Source organism: Malurus melanocephalus, unplaced genomic scaffold (genome assembly GCF_030028575.1).
Source record: "Malurus melanocephalus ecotype Western Australia unplaced genomic scaffold, MMel_1.1 scaffold_89, whole genome shotgun sequence".
Lineage (NCBI taxonomy): Eukaryota > Metazoa > Chordata > Aves > Passeriformes > Maluridae > Malurus > Malurus melanocephalus.
Genome location: NW_026623321.1, coordinates 433,333 through 450,777, shown reverse-complemented (window position 1 = coordinate 450,777; position 17,445 = coordinate 433,333). Strand labels below are relative to the sequence as shown.

Here is a 17,445-nt window from a genome sequence, read left to right as displayed (position 1 = left end):
GTTTGGTTTGGTTTGGTTTGGTTTGGTTTTATTTGCTTGTAATGCTTACAAAGCCTAATCATGAAATTTCTCGCTGAAATTTCCCACTTGCAGCAATCTTTTTCAAGTACACGGTGCTTTCTCCTAATCTGATGATTATCCCGGTATTTTTCAGGACCTTTTCAGTCTGTTTCAAACAGTGGCAGGAACTGGCTCGTCCAGCAAATTATTCAGTGTGAAGTCGATTATTTAATGCTCTCAATGTTGTACCAAACCAAAAAACATTGACTCAAGAGCAAGAGAAGTCTAGTTTCTTTGGGACTCATTTCAAATCTTTAATCTTCCCACTTCCATCCTTTCCCCTCTCCAGCTGCAATTGCTGATTAGTTTCTGACAGCAGRCTGGGCTGGAGCTGCTTTTCCTCTGGGGGGAGGTTTATTTGATCTTTTCCCACCCAGCAGCAGCTCCTGCAGAGGGTTCCAGTGGTGTTGGAAGAGGCTGAAGCTCCAGGGAATCACTGCCTGGGGAGGGAAGGAAAGGTAGGAGAGGGCAAGGAACAGGAGCAGGGACACTTATGCAATCAGACTGTGCTTTGGTARCAAAATAAGCTGGAAATAAAGATRTTTTGGCTCGTGGAAGGAAAGCTGCTTGTCTCCTACCCAGACAGCAGTTCCTCTCAAGGCGGGCTCTTAATCTGATGGGATTTAAGATGAAAATCCAGAGTGGCTTTCTGCAAGGGGGATAAAAGGCATTTAATACTGGAAATGCTATGTTTGTGTGCAGCTGGCTTGCCSTTTCAAGTTCCATGGGCTCATTTTCCTGGGAAGCTCTTAAATGAATATACGAGAATAGTAATAATAAYAAAAGCTTTTCTGTGGGAGCTCTGTGCTGTGGAAAGCCCTTCTCTGCCCTCCTGGGATGTGGCTGCTTTTTGGTTTCTGTTCCACATGGGAGATGCCTGACCTACCTGGGCAAAGGGCTGTCTCCAGAGCAAGGATAGCCTTGAAAATGGCACTTTTCATTMTTGAAAATGCCGTGGGCTGGCTCATCAAAAGATGTGCAGGAAGCCTTTGTGTTGGATTTTTTGCTTATCTGGTCTTCTCGTGCCATGGATGTGTTTCTAGGTTGGAAAGGGAAGGTCATGCTGGTGAAGGGACACGTTCCTTGTGGTCAGTCCCACTCATTCAGGGGTGTTTGCACAGCTGCTGTTCAGTCTGTGCTGCTGAGCACCCTGCCCTGCTCCAGATCTCTTGAGTGTTTTTATTTTTTTTTTGCTCCTCCAGTGTCGCAGAGCTACTTTTAAGAAAATTAACTTTCAGTTTGTCCTTTTTCTGAAGCCTTTTCCTAGAAAGCTTAGAATGGTGCAGAGCAGGGGAGAGCAGTGCTGTTCCATGCTGGCCTCAGGGCTCCTGTGGGATTTGCTGCTCCAGATGTTTGGATGAGATGCTCTGGGCTGGAAGCAATTCCCACCAAACTGAKGTAGTAAAGGACCTCTTGGGGGTCTTCTGTTCTCCAGAGCACGGGGCTGGGGGTCATAAAGAATGACCTAAGTGGGATTTGTGTTTTGAGGAGTCCCACATGGAGAGAAGAGCTTTGTGCCAGCATCTCCAGTTGTCCCCAGGCTCATCCTAAACCTTCCCAAAGATTTGTTTTGGACACCTTTGGTATCAGTCCCAGAATTGCTTGGATTGGGGGGGACCTTAAAGCTCATCAAGGGCCATGGGCAGGGACACCTTCCCCTGTCCCAGGGTGCTCCAAGCCCCATCCATGGGGAGAGTTCCAAGGATGGGGCAGCCACAGCYTCTCTGGGCAGCCCGTGAGGGGAGATGGCCATCGATTTGAAGGCATTTGCTGCAGGTGTCCCTGTTCCACTCTCACACTGATTATATTGAAAATATCATTTTGCTGGTAATGTGCCAGTGGTGACCTTCTGGAAGAGTGTCCCTGGAAAGGGCCCTGRGACACAGTGGGTTAATGCTCAGAGAATCAATGCTCACCCTATTAAAAGTTCTCAAAAATGATTGAAAGCACTTGGACTAAYAGGCCTGGGGTTTGCATCAGTAAATGAATTTATGAATCCCTCATGACTGGGCCTTTCCATAAGGACAGCAAGACAGCAGCTGATGTAACTGGCAGCTGCAGCCTTGTTTTCATGTTTTCATAAGAGCAGGACTGCAGGCAGGAGCTGGAAATGTCTGTGAGCCTCCTCTGTTCACTCTGGAGTCACCCTGCAGACGCAGGGCGGTTCCCTTGCTGACCTCACCCTCTCTCCCCATCCCTCCACATGTCACAGTGACCTTAGCCGGCATCTGGAGATGCTTTTTGGAAAGCAAGGAGCATTTATGACTGATGCAACTGCTTGCCAGGTCAATTGAGAAAATTCCTTTCTCCTGAAAGACTGATGCTGCAGCCATCAGTGAAATCCCCTTGCCCTCACATCTTCCTACAGATCAACAACTGCTCCTGACAGGACACAGGAATGAACCAGGGCAGGTATTTACCTGGAGCTGGGTGACTCTAGGATGGGGGGTCATAAGCCATCTCTCAGTACCTGTTTGTTTCCTTGGATGCAATTTTCCTTTCCTTCATGACAGGGAAACTCTCCTTGTGTTGAACAGGGACTGATTTGTATAGAACTCAGGAAAAAAAAAGGTCAGTAATTACTGGAAGGAGGCTTTAGGAACATGAGACAAACCTCTGCTTCATTGGAACAGAGGCGGGATGAAGTGGATGTTAGCCCTTCCTCTGGCAGAAATCAAACATCTTCTGTGCGTTAGGGWAAGGAGGGGATGGGGGATGCACACATCTCATTTTTCCAATGTTGTTTTTTATTCCATGTTTTTTAAGGGATCACAAAACTGTAGTGGAGGTGATGAAAGGCTGACTTAACCTCTCCTGGGTTTTATCAGTTACCTCATGGACCTTAAAGCCCATCCAGTGCCACCCCCTGCCATGGAMRGGGAYACCTTCCACTGTCCCAGGCTGCTCAGGAAGGCAAAGCAAGTTTTGCACCTTTATTTATTGAGCTCCTCTGCTGCTTTAGAACACTTTTTTCCTTGAATAATGCCTCTCACAGCCACATGGAAGGAATCAATCATAGGAAATAAAGAGCTTGTAATCCATTTAACTAGGACTTTCCACCTCTCATTAAGCCAGAGACATTCATGCCTAATTCTCTGGGTAGCAGTTGCACAGTAGATGTGCAGAGCATCGATTGGAAAATGAGTCTTGCTGGGTTTGTTTTCCCTTTTCCCCCCTGCCTTGCTGTTTCCATGAAAGTGCAGAGGGTGTGGAGGCAYTGGCTCCCTCTCAGATGATCCTTGCTGCTGGTGTCCATGCAGTTCTGTTTCCCTGCTGCCAGGAGCCAGGTTTTCTGCTGAATTCCTCAGCAAAAACATGSTGGTACTGGGTAAGGTTTGGGACATTTCTGCTTTGCAACTTGGTGAAGATGGCAAAGCTCCTGGAGTGTGTGGAGAGGATAAACACTGTGCAGCCTACATTCCTTAATTATTTTTTCATTCCCTGTTGGTGCATGAGGTTTCCTCAGCTTCCAGCTGTGCTTTCCTGGATCACCTTGTCCTTCTTCCACTGATGGTTTTCCTCTCTTTTTCTYACCTGCTGATGTGGTGTCCTCACCCAGACCTTTTCAACATCACAGGACATTCTCTGGCAGATGAACTTCGGACAGCAGAGGTTGAACGTGRGGTGTCTCACTCCACACGCAGCCTCCCTTCCCTTCCTGCTTCTCCCAGACCTGTTTGGGGCTTTTTTGCCCTTCCCTCTGGGTTTGTGGCTGAGATTCCCTGCCCTTCCCTGGCTTCTGCCAAGATCAGCAGTGCTGTCTGGCTCCTGGCCTTGTCTCACCTCACCTTAGCAGCTATTTTACATTTTTAGCAGTTGAACTGCTGTATTCTTGTGCTGCTCTGAACGTTTCTGGAATACTGTCCCAGTGCTCCACCAGACATAGACTTGGAGAGGTGGAAAGGTTTAACTTTCTCTGCCAAAAATGTGATTTCACACACTCTGGGCCGCTTAAAATTTCTCTTTGCTGCTTCTAAAAGCCAAGAWCCTCATTAGACTTAAAGATACGAGGAATTCATGAGTTGTTGCCCATTTCTTCACCAGCCCCCAGAAGGTAAAGCTCTTTTCATACTCAGGTTGTCAAAAATTCTTTGGCAGAGGGGACCTGAAGTATCCCACGTTTTCTCTTAATGAAAACTCATGTCCCACCTGTGCTTTGTCTGCTGCTGGGAGTTACTKCAGAACCTGCTGTGGATTCACCTGATATTTTTGGATCTGCAGCWGATTTTGGGTTTTCAAAGCTGTGCCAACCCCCTTGGCCTGCAAGGTTTGTGCAGAAAGCAGAGCTTTTGCTCTGCCAGAAGTTTATACAGGTTTTTCCGGTGCCCTGTTCCTCTTCTTCCACCCTTTCAGAATTCCAGGCACCCATTTCCACCTCAGTTCGTGGAAAACATTGAGGAGCTCTGYTGCAGAGGGCGTTAGTCCGTCCTGTGCTTATTTATTTAGGGAGATTAAAGTCTAAGTTTTTCTTTTGTAATCCCTTTGAAGTGTTTATCTTTTGAAGTCTGAATTTTCATTAACTGGAAGTGTTCAACCCCCAAACTACACGGTGCCCCAGTTTCAAAGCAGTAATTTTTTTTGTAAAAAAACATTTAAGAACAATAAACAACAGGTCAGACCCACAGGGGCTTCACGTCAGCCAGATCCTATTTGGGATGTGTCTATGTGGGTCATCCCTTGTCACTTTTGGGAATTGAAGTGGCTCTGCAGGCTGTCTCCCTGGCTTGGGGGATGAGCCATGGATTTTTGGCATCTCAGGGAGACAGTGATTCTCCCCTTCTGAGTGCTCTGCTGCACCCACACACGGCCTGTAGACCTTTCTTTAATTTCTTTTAATTTCATTTTTCCCTGCCATTCCCATTTTGTGTCACTGAGGCAGCAACACTTGGCTTTTAGGACGAGGATGTTGTGCTTTGCTGCCTCAGTTCTCATCCAAAAGATTCCATATATCCACATGTACGGGGCAAGGAATACTTTGCTGCAATTTATCTTTTTTATTTGTTGGCCAGGGGAAAAATAAATAGATGCTGACTGGAGTTTTGACGTATCTGCTGCTTTTATTTGTGCAGTGTTATCAGTGTAAAAATGAATGTTTATAGCCTGGAAAAAGTGGGTGGGAGACCTCTGACCTCAGCTAATTTCCAGAGTGGGGAATGATAAAGTGCTGGGAAGAMTAACCCTGCTGAGTCACCAAGGGGGTCATTCATGGCCTGGGCATCTTCCCCCACCAAAATGAATCACCTGAGGCTGCTTTATGGCTTTGGGGTGTCCCATTCCTGYCTTGAAATGAAATCTTGGACCTTGCAAGTGGAGATGTTTTGGGTTTGTGCCAGTGAAATGTGGAAAGTGCTGCTCAGGGTGTATGTGCGCATCTCGATTTCCTCCCGTGGGAGTGGCCACAGCAAACAGCCCTCAGTAATAGCTTGTTATTAAACAGATGGGGATATTGACCCTCTTCCATTTCCATTTTCCAAGTCAGGGAAAATGAAATTGCATTACTTTGGCTCGGATGAGTTCAGTGTATTAATAAAAAAATGTGCATGAAAATGAAGAATCCTTGAAAATCGCAAGTATTTAGGTAATTTATAAAATTTCAACCCTGGCTGCGCTATAGAGATTTTTCTTTTTTTTCCTCTTTTTTTGAGCACAGAACTGGAGAGTTTGCTCTGGAATAGCTTAATTTGTGTATAAAGTCTTGAAGGAAAATTGGGATTTTCCAGTATTATTAGGGAAACGACTGACAAGCAGTCTTACAAGCATGTCAATAGGGCTAATTGATTATCAGGGATGTTCTCACCTAATTGGCATAGGAAATTATTTGCTTAACAAGGCTTTAAGCATAATTAGATTGATACAAGTTTTAGTAGAGATGGAGATGTTGAATTTACAGAGATTCTTGATAAACAGTGATCCCAGGAGTCACCAACAAGAGGAAAAGCACTTCTTTTAATGGGAAATCAGCAGAATCTGTCAGAGCTCTTTTATAAACGAGTTAACTTGAAAAATTAATCTCAAACACCCCCTGAGTCTCTATTTATGATGTTTAYTTGCATTGCGAATGGGGTGAGTTGCAAGAGGGAGATTTTGGGAGATGGGAGCCTGTGTGTGCTTTGGCTCTGAATGTCCCCCTGGCTCTCCAGATATGGGGCAGCATGTGATTCTTGCCCTCATTCTCCCCACAGTTTTGCCTTTGAAATCATGGGGACCTCGTGTGTAAGGCCAAGGTTTTCCATTTGAGGGGCTGTCCCTGCCTGGGCAGATGGAGCTGTTGGAGACCAGGGGTGTGTCCCACAGCTGGATGGGCACAKCTGTTTGGGGACAGATGTGTGCTCCCCTTGCTTTGGTGATTGGTCTTGATTGCTGCCTGCCCTCTCCACTCCTGAATACTGCCCCAAGACTGCAGGGATGGAGGAGTTAACTCAGACAAAAATCAAAAATTTTAGGCCAAATCTCCCCAGAGAGCTTCACTTTAAAATTTGCAACTCCAGTTCTCCCTTCCTTTTTTTTTTTTTTTTCTCTGAAGCTGTTTGGAAAGGAATAATGTGTAACAGATACCTCCACTTCAGTATCTCACAAGTGCAGTGTGTGCTAATTAGGCATCCYGGAGCCTTTGGAAAATGCTGCCATTGTATTTGCAGATGGAATCTACCCTGCTCCCCCTTTTTGGACGAGCGAGCTGGTTATTCAGCTCTGAGAAGTTCACAGCCATTGGCGGATGATGCATCTTTAGAGTCAGGGTTGAGCGCGTGTGTGGGTTTGCTTTTTCTATTTTATTTCTCCTTTCCCCCTCCCTCCTKGTGCCCGTTGCTGAATTTGAATAATTAATGCCTGTTGTCTTGCTTCCTGTTTTCATTTCTGTATGTAATGCTAACCAGCCGTGGGCTGAATCATTCATAGGCTCTTTCTGCACCTCGGCAGCTGGAGATGTCATGGGAACAGTGATTGGGAGCGGTGCAGACGTTCTGCTGCTCCCCTAAATTCATTTCTGGAGCAGGAGCAGTAAGTACTGGGTCCATGCTCTGGGCCAAGCCCAGCTCTCTGGGCAGATGCTATCAGCTGCTTTCTCTGCCTGCAGCTCCTGTTACTGCTCAGGTGTCCGGGGTGTGCTGGGGAGGGTGGCTGCTCTGTTTTGTCCTTTCCCATCTGTTTTGGGCTTTTATGAATGTGTCTGTGAGGCTCGTGGAGAAGATGGAATAATTTCAGGCTCGCTGGTTGTGCCTCATGCAATTACACTGCATTTAGGAGTKACTTTTTGAAAAGTCATCTTGGATTTCTTCTCACTGTGCTTTTCGTGAGTCAGCTGATGGAGAGCAGCCCGGAATTTTGGGCTTCCACAGTGCCTGCCTGTGCAGGGAGAGGAACCAGGCTGGGAGCATCACTTGGTGCCTCACAGAGCTGTCTTTTCCCTCATCTGCATTTTTTGTCTCTTGGTTACTTACAGTGGATTCTGCTGCTCTGAAAACCTTCCAGCAGCGCCTTTTGATGGTTGTGYTGGGGGCAGTGTGCTTGGGTTTGTCCTGTTGTGTGGAAAATGCTTGTGTCCCATCTGAACTCTGCCAGGAGATTTTATCCAATGGCTTTGGATTCATCCTGAGAGGGATGTTTGGATSTGGAATAGGTTGATCAGGGATCCTGGGGACAGCCCTGACATGAGAACTCTCCATCGGTCGAACCTGCCCTGCCACAAGCAGGGACACCTTCCACTGTCCCAGGTGCTCCAAGCCCTTTCCAGCCTGGCCTTGGRCACTGCCAGGGATCCAGGGGCAGCCACAGCTKCTCTGGGCACCCTGWGCCAGGGCCWCCCCACCCTCACAGGGAGGAATTTCTCCCTAACATCAAATTGACACAATTCTTGTAAGCGATCAAATAAAATACCTGGTCAAACCTTTTGTAGATGGAGGTGAGCTSTCTGCCCTCATGCCTTGCATGAGTAAAGCAGGAAGAGGAGTAAATCAGGAGAGATGGAACTTCTCTGGAAGTTAATTCATGCAGGATTTCTTGGAGCAGCTGGAGCCTTCTAGGTTTTCAGGGTGGGAATAAGGGGTTGAGCAGGGGAGTTGTTAATAGGCTGTGACTGAATTTTACATCTTGCACAGATCCCCCAGTGTCTTGTACATCACTCCATGCCTGGAATCTTCAGGGCAGAGAGGATGGTTATGCCCAAGACCTTAAGACCTTGAAATAGCATCTAATTTTGCATGTCCTCAGTGTTTCTATCCCATTCTGACAATTATCCTGCCTGTGGTGAAGGCAGAGGGGGAGGCTCATTTCCTGGGGATGGTCTTGAGCTGAAAAGAGGAGGCAGCTTGAGCAGTGACTAATGCTGACTTTATAAACAGCGAGGGCAGAGATGAAGGGGGGCAGGGAGAGGGAGGTGACTGCGAGCCACAGGCCATGGAGGTGGCACGGAGGGCACGGGGGACAGCACACAGCTCTGGTGTCAGGCTGGCCGTGTCTGTGCCTCTGTCCTGCTTGTCACCCTGAGGGGATGGGCAGAGCCACGTGGGGAGCTGGGCTGGCCACACGCTGAGGTGTGACCGGTGTCCGGCTCATGTCCGTGCTCGGGTCAGCGCCCGAGAAGGCTCAGAGCTGCTCTGGGTGTCTGGGGACAGCAAGGCACAGGGGCTGGGGGCCCTGGGGACAGCAGGGTGACAGTCTGCTGTGTTTGGAGTCACAGCAACCTCCGGGATGCTGAGTCCTAGTTAGAGAGGCAGGCGACGCTGTCCTGGGCTGTCAGCGCGGCGCACGGAGTGGGAATGGACATGGACATGGACAGGAGCTGCCTGTATCCTTGCTGGACTCCACCACTGCACCTGCAGTGCCTTTGTGTATCAGGTGTATTGGGAAATATGGTCAGCCCTGCTTTTGGAGGCTTCTTTCCATGGGATGTGTCAATAAAGTGCTTTTAGGTGGCTGGTTTATCTCCCTGAGCCAGGCTTTGCTGATGCCACTGAGGATGTTGCTGYTCAGCTGTCACAGCTTTGCTCCAGACCTGAGCCCTAGCAGTCCCACGTGTAAGGAAGCAAAGCATTTCCCCTGGAGGGGGATTCATTGGATTCACTGCCCACACATCCTGAGCTCAGCTCTGCACTCCCTGGAAAGGTGGGCAAGCGCTTTGCGAGCTCAGCTGCTGTCAAGCTGCACTCCCAGCCCACTGATGATGACAGCAGCAGCGTGGGGGCTGTGGGTGCACACCTGAGCTCCAGGAAGCTGTGGGGAACCTGGGTGTGGGACCAGCACAGCATCCAGCTCTGCATCCCTGTGAGTGCTGGGCAGGTGTGTCAAGGGACAGGGTGATATCAGTGACATTGTGTATTTTAAGTGCACACACACTGTATTCCGTATTCTGTATTCTCTGTTCTTGGGGTTGTCCTGTGTGGGGCCAGAAGGGGGAAATGGATCCTTCTTGGATCCCTTCCAGCTCAGGATAGCTCATGATTCTTTGGTGCCCCTTCTGCAGGAGGCAYGGAAGTGTTCGTTCCTCACCTGGGAGGGTTTTGCAGGATCCAAAGGATGTTGGAGAGAAATTGCTTTAGCTTGGCTGGGTTTCAGCTTTGTGGAGGTCTCTGAATCGATTTTCAGGTTGCTCTTGTAGAGGCTCTGGCTCTTTACACCTCWGTCATTCATAAAACCCCAATCACCTGGGCTGCAGATCATCATCCTGCTTTTGTCCTCACGTGGCTTTCCCTACTGATMACTCCTACGAACACATTTGCTTTTGCTGGTGTGGGAGAAGCTTCACAAGGAAATAAAACCTGCAAACTAATTAAACTTCTTGGTCTTGTTGAGTGGGAGATGTAGGCTGGGAATAGATCTGATTATCATCCCTGCTCTCGGTAGCCAGAGGACATGGTTAATTATTAAATTGCTTGTTAATGTATTGAAATATGGCTGATTTTCATTTCCTCTTTTTTGTTGTTTTGTCTCGTTTGCCCCAGGGCACTCCCAGGAGCTGATGGATTTGTGGTAGCTGGCTCTGCAGGGGCTGGAAGGAGCATGGTTAAACACCAACCCCTGCAGTACTACGAGCCCCAGCTATGTCTGTCCTGTCTGACCGGGATCTACGGCTGCCGCTGGAAACGGTACCAGCGGTCACATGATGACACCACCAAGGTCAGTCGGTGACAGCAGCTGGCTCTCACCTCTTCTCTGGCATGTTGGGTTGAAGGTTWTTGGTGAAAGTATGAAATATTGGGKTTTTTTTCTCATKTATTGGCTTGGATGTTTGATGAGAACCACTGAGCCCGCAGCAGGAGGTTGTGCAATGTGTGGCTGATGCAGTGATGGGCACAGTGAGGTTGGTTGTGGTGCTGCAGGGATTGAATTTGCCCAAATCTGTCCATTCTGTGGTACTGGGGGACACTTCCCCTGTGTTTTTTTTTAATCCTTGCTCTGTATCATGCTGCACCCTTGGCTGGATCTGTAGGAGCTGTGTTTCTACAGCATCTCTGCCTTCATGGTGGGGTTTAGTGACCCATGGTGATGTTTGGCCCCAGAAGGGACCTTGTGATCTCGGAGGTCTTTTCCAAYCAAATATGTTGGTGTGTAGGGGAACAGGGTGCCCAGAGAAGCTGTGGCTGCCCCTGGATCCCTGGCAGTGCCCAAGGCCAGGCTGGACATTGGGGCTKGGAGCASCCTGGGACAGTGGAAGGTGYCCCTGCCATGGCAGGGATGGGTTGGTTTGATCTCTAAGGTCCCTTCCAACCCAAACCCTTCTGGGATTCAATGAAAGACAGCAGAAGAAGCTGGGCATGAGTGGGAAAGCTGTTGGAGATGGCTCTCCCCTCTCCTGCATAAATAGGGATTTTAAGAGCTCTGGCAGAGGGAGTCCAGGCAGTGAGGCTCAASTCCCCTCTTGCTCTGGGCTGTGACATGAGGTCTTGTGAGACTCTGGTGTGCTGGTAGGAGAAGTGTGAAAATATTGCTGTTAAAACCATCCTGTTRCACCTTCTGGGTGAGGATTCTCTATTACTATTCTCCTGTACTCCCTTGTTGCCTGGGATGTTTTTTTAAGTGTGCTTACTAGTTAAATATTGGGTTTTTTTTTTCCTTTAAATCTTGTTTCATGTGGAAGCAYACCCAGGAGACCCTTTGGTTGCCTTTGGAATGCTTAATTTTGCTCTGCTATCACTTGGCTGCTCTGTTCTGTTTTTTAAGTCTATAAGCAGGGATCTTCCTGGCTCTGGAATGCTTTCCCTCTTGGAGAAGGAGCTGTGAAGGAGCAAACACGGCTGTGAGGCAGATCCTGTGCCAGAAAAGCTCCTGGTTGTGAATTGCAGCTTTTGTTGGTGCTGCAGMTTGGCCGGGAGCTCCCCTGTGAATGGGAAAGTCATGGCTTGAGTTTGTGCAGCCTAAAACAARTTTCCTTTTGCAAAGTAGGAATGTTGGTGCTGTTTTCCCTTTCCTTTCAGCCTGGCCAGCTTGGTGTGAGTGACCACTTTTGAGCCAGCAGAACATTACACTTCTTAGCTAAAAATKTACAGAAAAATTGCCATGAATCCTTCAGTGAAATCTGGCTCTGCTTGTTTGACCAAAAAATATCAGCAGCAGCTTTCCAATTCTACTTGGAAATTCTACTTGTTTTTTTTTTTTTTCTAGTGCTGGAAAGGAATTAGTTGTGTTTAAAGGCAGCTGATGCAGGCTTAAAAACATGTCCAGTCTGAGCTGGTATTTTTAATCCCTGCGAGACCTCAACTTCCATTTTGGTAGGAGAGGAAWGGAGATAACAGCAGGAGTAGGAGAAGAAAACCTAAAATGAGCTGCAAGACAGAGAAACTGTGGCTGCCCCTGGATCCCTGGAAGTTTTCCAGGTGAGGTTGGATGGGGATYGGAGCCACCTGGSATAGTRGAAGGTGTCCACGCCCATGGTGGAATGAGATGAACTTCAACGTCCCTTCCAACCCAAATCATTCCAGGATTTTTTTTGKTTTTTAATTTTCTTATTTTTTAGATTGATCTATAAAGGATGAACAAGGAAAACACCACAATTTAGGAGCCTTTTTACTTTACACAAACATAYTGATGATAATATCTCTTGTATTGCCTCATATCTGACCTTGCATTATCTCAGCCTCTGTAGACCCAGCAATTGCAGTAGAATCTATATTTTCCTCACCATGGTTTCTATAAAAATGGCTGTGGCACACCAGAGAYGTTCCCAAGTCTTGCAAAAATCCAGAGTTTCCTGGAAAAGAAAAAATAGGACATGTTCAGTTATTTTCCTGCTTCTTATCTATCRGCAAACAAGTCATGTTTTCAGAAAGGAATATTTTAGTGCAGACCACAGCGTGGTTATCTGCTTTCCTGTTAAACCATCAAACTCCCAGAATAAAAGGCTTTCACCCAAATTTGTGTCACGACCCAACCTTGCCTCCATGATATCCTCAGCTGATGCCTGTGAATGTTTGTTGTCTGAACTGTGATGCACCTCAATAGCCAGAATTTTAATGATTTCTCTTCTTTTCCTTCAAATGTATGCACATCAAGCTTTCCACTCCGTGTTAAAAATTTGCATGAAAATGAGAATTTTAATTGGACACCTGAGTTCTAGTTTTTCTGAGAGGCYGCTTGATGGAATTGTCATTATCCTTTGCTTTTCTCTAACCTTTGAGAATGGAAGAGGGAGGCTGGAGGCACACAACCAACATACTCTGATCTCCTTTTTAAATGTTGAACATTTGCAAAATTCCTTTTTTCTATTGTGGGCCCTCTATTGCTGWAATGGCGAGACTCCCTTTCACTTTTTTTTTTAAATTTTTCATTCTTTTTTAAATTAAAGACATACAGAGGAGGAGAAATGGTCTTGCTGAGATTCAGATCATTATAATCTCTGGTGTGAGGAAGGATTTTCTGATCTAACCACAGCTTGTTCATCACATATCCCACCAAGGAAGATGTWACGAAGTCAGTGTGTGGAAGCATTTCCTTTATTGCTTCCAAACCTCAGCTGTGTGTACACAGCAAATATCAGACCTAGGAAAGCATCCTGGGTGAGAGAGGGATGGGTAAGAGAGATCCTGCAAAGGAAACGGCCATGATAATTTTTTTTATCTCTCCAGTAAAAAGAAGAAGCTGCTTTTATTGACTGGCTGGGCTGAGCTATCAAAGCTTGGTCTTTCTTTACACCCCAGATCTCCTAATCCTCTTCCTAACTGCAAATTATCCAAACTGTGGATATGGGAGGGGACATGAGGGGGAATGTCCAATAAAGCCTCTCCCTGCCCTTGGCTGCTGCTGCTTCTGTAGCTGCAAATCTGTAAATGAGATCTCAAACCCTCTCTGTGAACTGGGCACTCACTGTTAGGATTTGTGCCCTTCAAGTGAGATGTGTGTGATGCAAGATAGTCCATTTGGTGAAGGGCACTCCAGCTGAGGCTTCTGATGGCTTTTGGGGTCCTTTTGTACAGAGATAAATGAGGAACTGTGATCCATCAGCATAATGAATTGCAGTGCTGTGTCTGGGCTGCGTGTTTTAATTCACTCTCTGGTGAAATGCTCTTGTAATTCCCGCTTGGCCAGAGCTGGGAAATGACCTGAACAGATGATCTAAGCCACGGGCTTTGGAGCTGGGACTTTGTCACTGCTAATTCCCCAATGGCCAAAGGTCACTGGTCACAGAAATTGCTTGCTTTGCTGAAATCTACTATTAGAGGATGGGTTAATTTGCCTTTTTCTGTGTGTTTTTCAATTCAATTTGTGGGTTTTTTAGGCTGCAGGGCATAGGAGCTTTTGAGGGAAAGGAGCTCTTTCAAGGTTGTTTGATTTGAGGCTGGGCACTGAAGCATTGGATGCTGCAGGTTGGATGTGATTCAGAGCTCAGTCCCCATGAATGGATGTGTCCAGTCATGTTGGCTTGATGGGCTAAGTGCAGGAAAATCCTGTCATTCCATCAAATATCCCTGTGTTTTTCCCTTATTGTTCCTGAAGGTGCCCCACTCAGTCGAGGGGGTGGGACTAGGTGACCTTTCAAGGTCCCTTCCAACCCAAACTCTTCTGATTCTGTGAATCTGTTATTTTTCCCCTTGATGCTTGGAAAGGAAAGCAAAACCAGGCTGTGTTCAGGGCTTTACACACGAACTAAAAATCCTTTAGAACGCCTCTGAGCCCTTCATTTTCGAGGGAGGCTGTGAGGTGGGTGAGTGTCCAGGGAAGATGTTTGGGATGCTCACAGATCCATGTGTCAGCTGAGCCAGGCAGGAATTGCATTTGCTGTGCGTGGTGCAGTCACACCAGACTGGTTTGAACTGGAAATAGCATATTTTGGCCTTCATGAAGGAGCAAGACCTCTGTTAGGCAGGGCAGGATCCTGTGCAGGACTGGCCAGGAGCAGAGAGGTGTTTCAGCCTCAGGAACTGGGATTTACCTGCCAGGACCTTGCAGATCTATTCTAGCTGAGGGGCTGGACATGCAAAAGAAGAGGGGTTTTTTTTTCACTAAAAAAAAAATGAAAAAGAGCCTCTGATCAAGCAAAATCCCTGTATTGATTGGCTACATTTGCATCATAAAATGGAATTCACCAGCAATGGTATTTGGTGGATCGTGAGCTGATGGACAGTGATTATAAGGACATTGTTTACCCTTGATTTCCTCACCCTCACACTGTTCCTAGAAAGGTTTGGGTGAACCTGCTTGTTGTGAGGTTCTCTATTTCAGCAGYGCTGGTTTGAAGGATGGGAAACCCCAAATCCTTGAAACCTCAGGAAAGCCACAGTGTTGGAGCCTAATCCTGTGGTGCAGCCTCAGTACTGTCAGGGTGAGGGTGTTTGACTAATGCTGAATTTCTGCCTCAGTCCTGATGTAGGCAAAATGCCTATGGGGGAGAGTCTGCAAAACCCATTGACTGTGGGGCCTGGCTTGGGATTATGGGCTCAGACTGGGTGATTAATGTGCCCTGGGATTTATAAAGCTTTCGAGGTGTCAAAGGTTTTTATGCCGAGCATCTGCAAAATGTGGGGTTGGGCTCSAATGGAGCTGTGTCTGGAGAAAGGGGAAGAAGAGAGGGGACAGAGGGATTTTTGAGCCATGGTTCTCTCTGTTTAGCTGGCACGTCTATCCCTGGGTTTTTCCAGGGATTTCTTTCAGGACAGCTGGGTCCAGCACTTCTCCTCCAGTCCAAGGACAGTGGTGCAGCCACTCCGGTAAAATCCTGACTGGTTTGCAGGATGCTCAATCCTGCAAAATCCTGGTAAAACTCCTGGTTTAACCCATGTGGGAAACCCTTTAAGCCATGTGGGAAACCCATATGGGAAGGTCTCCAGACTCTCCCCGTGAGTTCCCTGCACTGGTTTTGACTGGGATACAGTTAATTTTCTGCACAGCAGCTGCTGTGGTGCTAAGTTTTGGGGTTGTGACCAAAACAGTGTTACAGCTATTGTGGAAGATGGTTTACAGAGCATAAAGGTACAATRTTTTCTGAATCCCCTCTGAAAAGGGAAGGAATTAGGTGGTTTTTCTGCTTGTTTTCCTAAATAAATGTTTTCCCTCTTGGCTGTGTAGTTGTTATAGTTAGACTTTTAAAATTTAATTGAGTAACTCCTTTTTTCAAAGAGGCAGTGGGAATCTGTGATCTAATCAATCCCAGGTTAATTCATTGTATCTCCCTTTACTCAGATAGTCAGTTCTTTCCCATGGGTGGAGTCACAAGTGTGAATTCTGAGGAGGGAAAATGAGGAAAGTGRAATGACATTAACATCATTGAACTTTGACTTGTGGGAGCCTTGATGCCAGAAGTTCTGACCCTGATCTTGACAGAACAGTGACAAATTGTGCCCTTTTCCAGTGGAGGCTGCATTTTTCTCACCCAGAGGGGAGTGAGGGTGACCTCACTGCCCTWCAGTTGGACTCAAGTGATTTCCTTCATCTTTCGGGTTGAATTTGCCAGGCTTCTGCTTCACCAGGTCTGCTTTTGCAGCCTCTCTCACAAATTCCCAGGTGTCCTGGAAGAGATCCAAGGACAATTGGGCTGTGACAGAGCAGAAAATGTTGGAGAGCAACTTTTCAGTGAGTCCTTCCTGGGTGGCTGGATGCACTGGGGGAGTGCAGGGGCCAATGGAAAAGGCTTTTTTCCCCCCTTTCTTTTTTCCTATCTCACTAGAAGGTAGTTTTTTCCTCTCATAAAAGCAGACTTTGTGGAAGTGCCTTAAGGATGCTTGTGGTTTCAAAATGACCATGAGAATTCACTAGAAAGGAAGGAAACCTGGCCCCGGTGGGAGCAAATGAATGAAATGGGGGGGGGAATAGGAAGGAGCAGGATTTGCTGGTGGTGATGATCCTTGAGAAGGGTGAGCAGAGGAACAGGTGGAAGTTGGGGAAGGAACAGGCTGAAGATCAYGGAATGGTTTGGGTTGGAAAGGACCTTAAAGATCACCTGAATCCACCTTCCACTGTCCCAGGCTGCTCCAAGSCCCAATGTSCAGCCTGGCCTTGGRCMCTGYCAGGGATCCAGGGGCAGCCACAGCTTCTCTGGGCACCCTGTGCCAGGGCCTSYCCACCCTCCCAGGGAACAATCCCTGCCCAATATCCCATCTACACCCATGCTCTTTCATTTTGAAGCCATTMCCCCTTGTCCTGGCATTCCAGGCCCTTGTCAAATGTCCCTCTCAAAAAAAAGGCCATCAGGGAAGAATTTGAAAATATGTGATGGTGTGGCTTTCCTGGCACTCATCACAAGACATTTCAGCCATCTGCCAGTTGGTTGTTTTGGAGAGGACTCAGCTGCCTGTGGGGTCTGGGTGGGAATCCAAAGTGCTTGGGTTCCAGGAATTCTCGTGGTTTTATGGATTGGGAACCTYTGTGCTGCTGACATGTCTCATTAACAAAATTGATTAGCAAAGCTGGAAAATGTAATGACTCTTCTTTGTGGGCTGTGAAGTTGATTTGTGATTTCTATCTGTATTTACTGTCCCGTGAGTTCCTCTGGGAAAGGGAACTTGGATTTAGGAGCGTTTGGTTGTAGATTTAAGCTTTTCCTCCAGGTTGTTTCCAGGAGAGCTATGGCCAAGCTCCAAAGTGGGATTTCAAGGGTATAACAGCAGCTGGAGGCTTCAGTTGTTTTTTGGTTGTTACTCTTTGTAGCTCATCTCAACCTTGAAAATTAGTCTCATTTTTTTTTGGCTTTGTGCCATGTCTACACTGAGGTGTTACAAAGAGAAGCTGATGAGCTGGACTGSACCCATCATTTCCACTTGACGTGCAGTTCTGAGCCTTTATTTGGCAAATACTTGTTTGCAGATGATGTCAGCAGGCACTTGAGAGTCAATGAGTTCACTGAAGTTAAAAGAGGCCCTTTTCCAGGGAGAATTATGGAACAAAAATTGACACAACTGAGGCTTTGAAGTCTGCACTTGCAGCCTCTGACTCTTAGAAACGGAATCACCTTCCTTGTGA

General features: G+C 47.1%; 1 protein-coding gene across 4 annotated transcripts in view; it reads left to right on the top strand.

Moving 5' to 3' along the window:
• Positions 1–17,445, top strand: part of GDPD5 (glycerophosphodiester phosphodiesterase domain containing 5) — a 100,262-nt gene that overhangs the window by 31,324 nt on the left and 51,493 nt on the right. For 3 of the 4 annotated variants that reach the window (XM_057368133.1, XM_057368135.1, XM_057368136.1), the window contains exon 2: positions 9,999–10,173. In XM_057368133.1, the coding sequence (XP_057224116.1) occupies positions 10,057–10,173 (117 nt within the window). In that variant the 5' untranslated portion in view covers positions 9,999–10,056. Of the gene's footprint in view, positions 1–6,961; positions 7,060–9,998; positions 10,174–17,445 lie in introns of those variants that run through there. The other variant, XM_057368134.1, reaches the window with a different exon arrangement.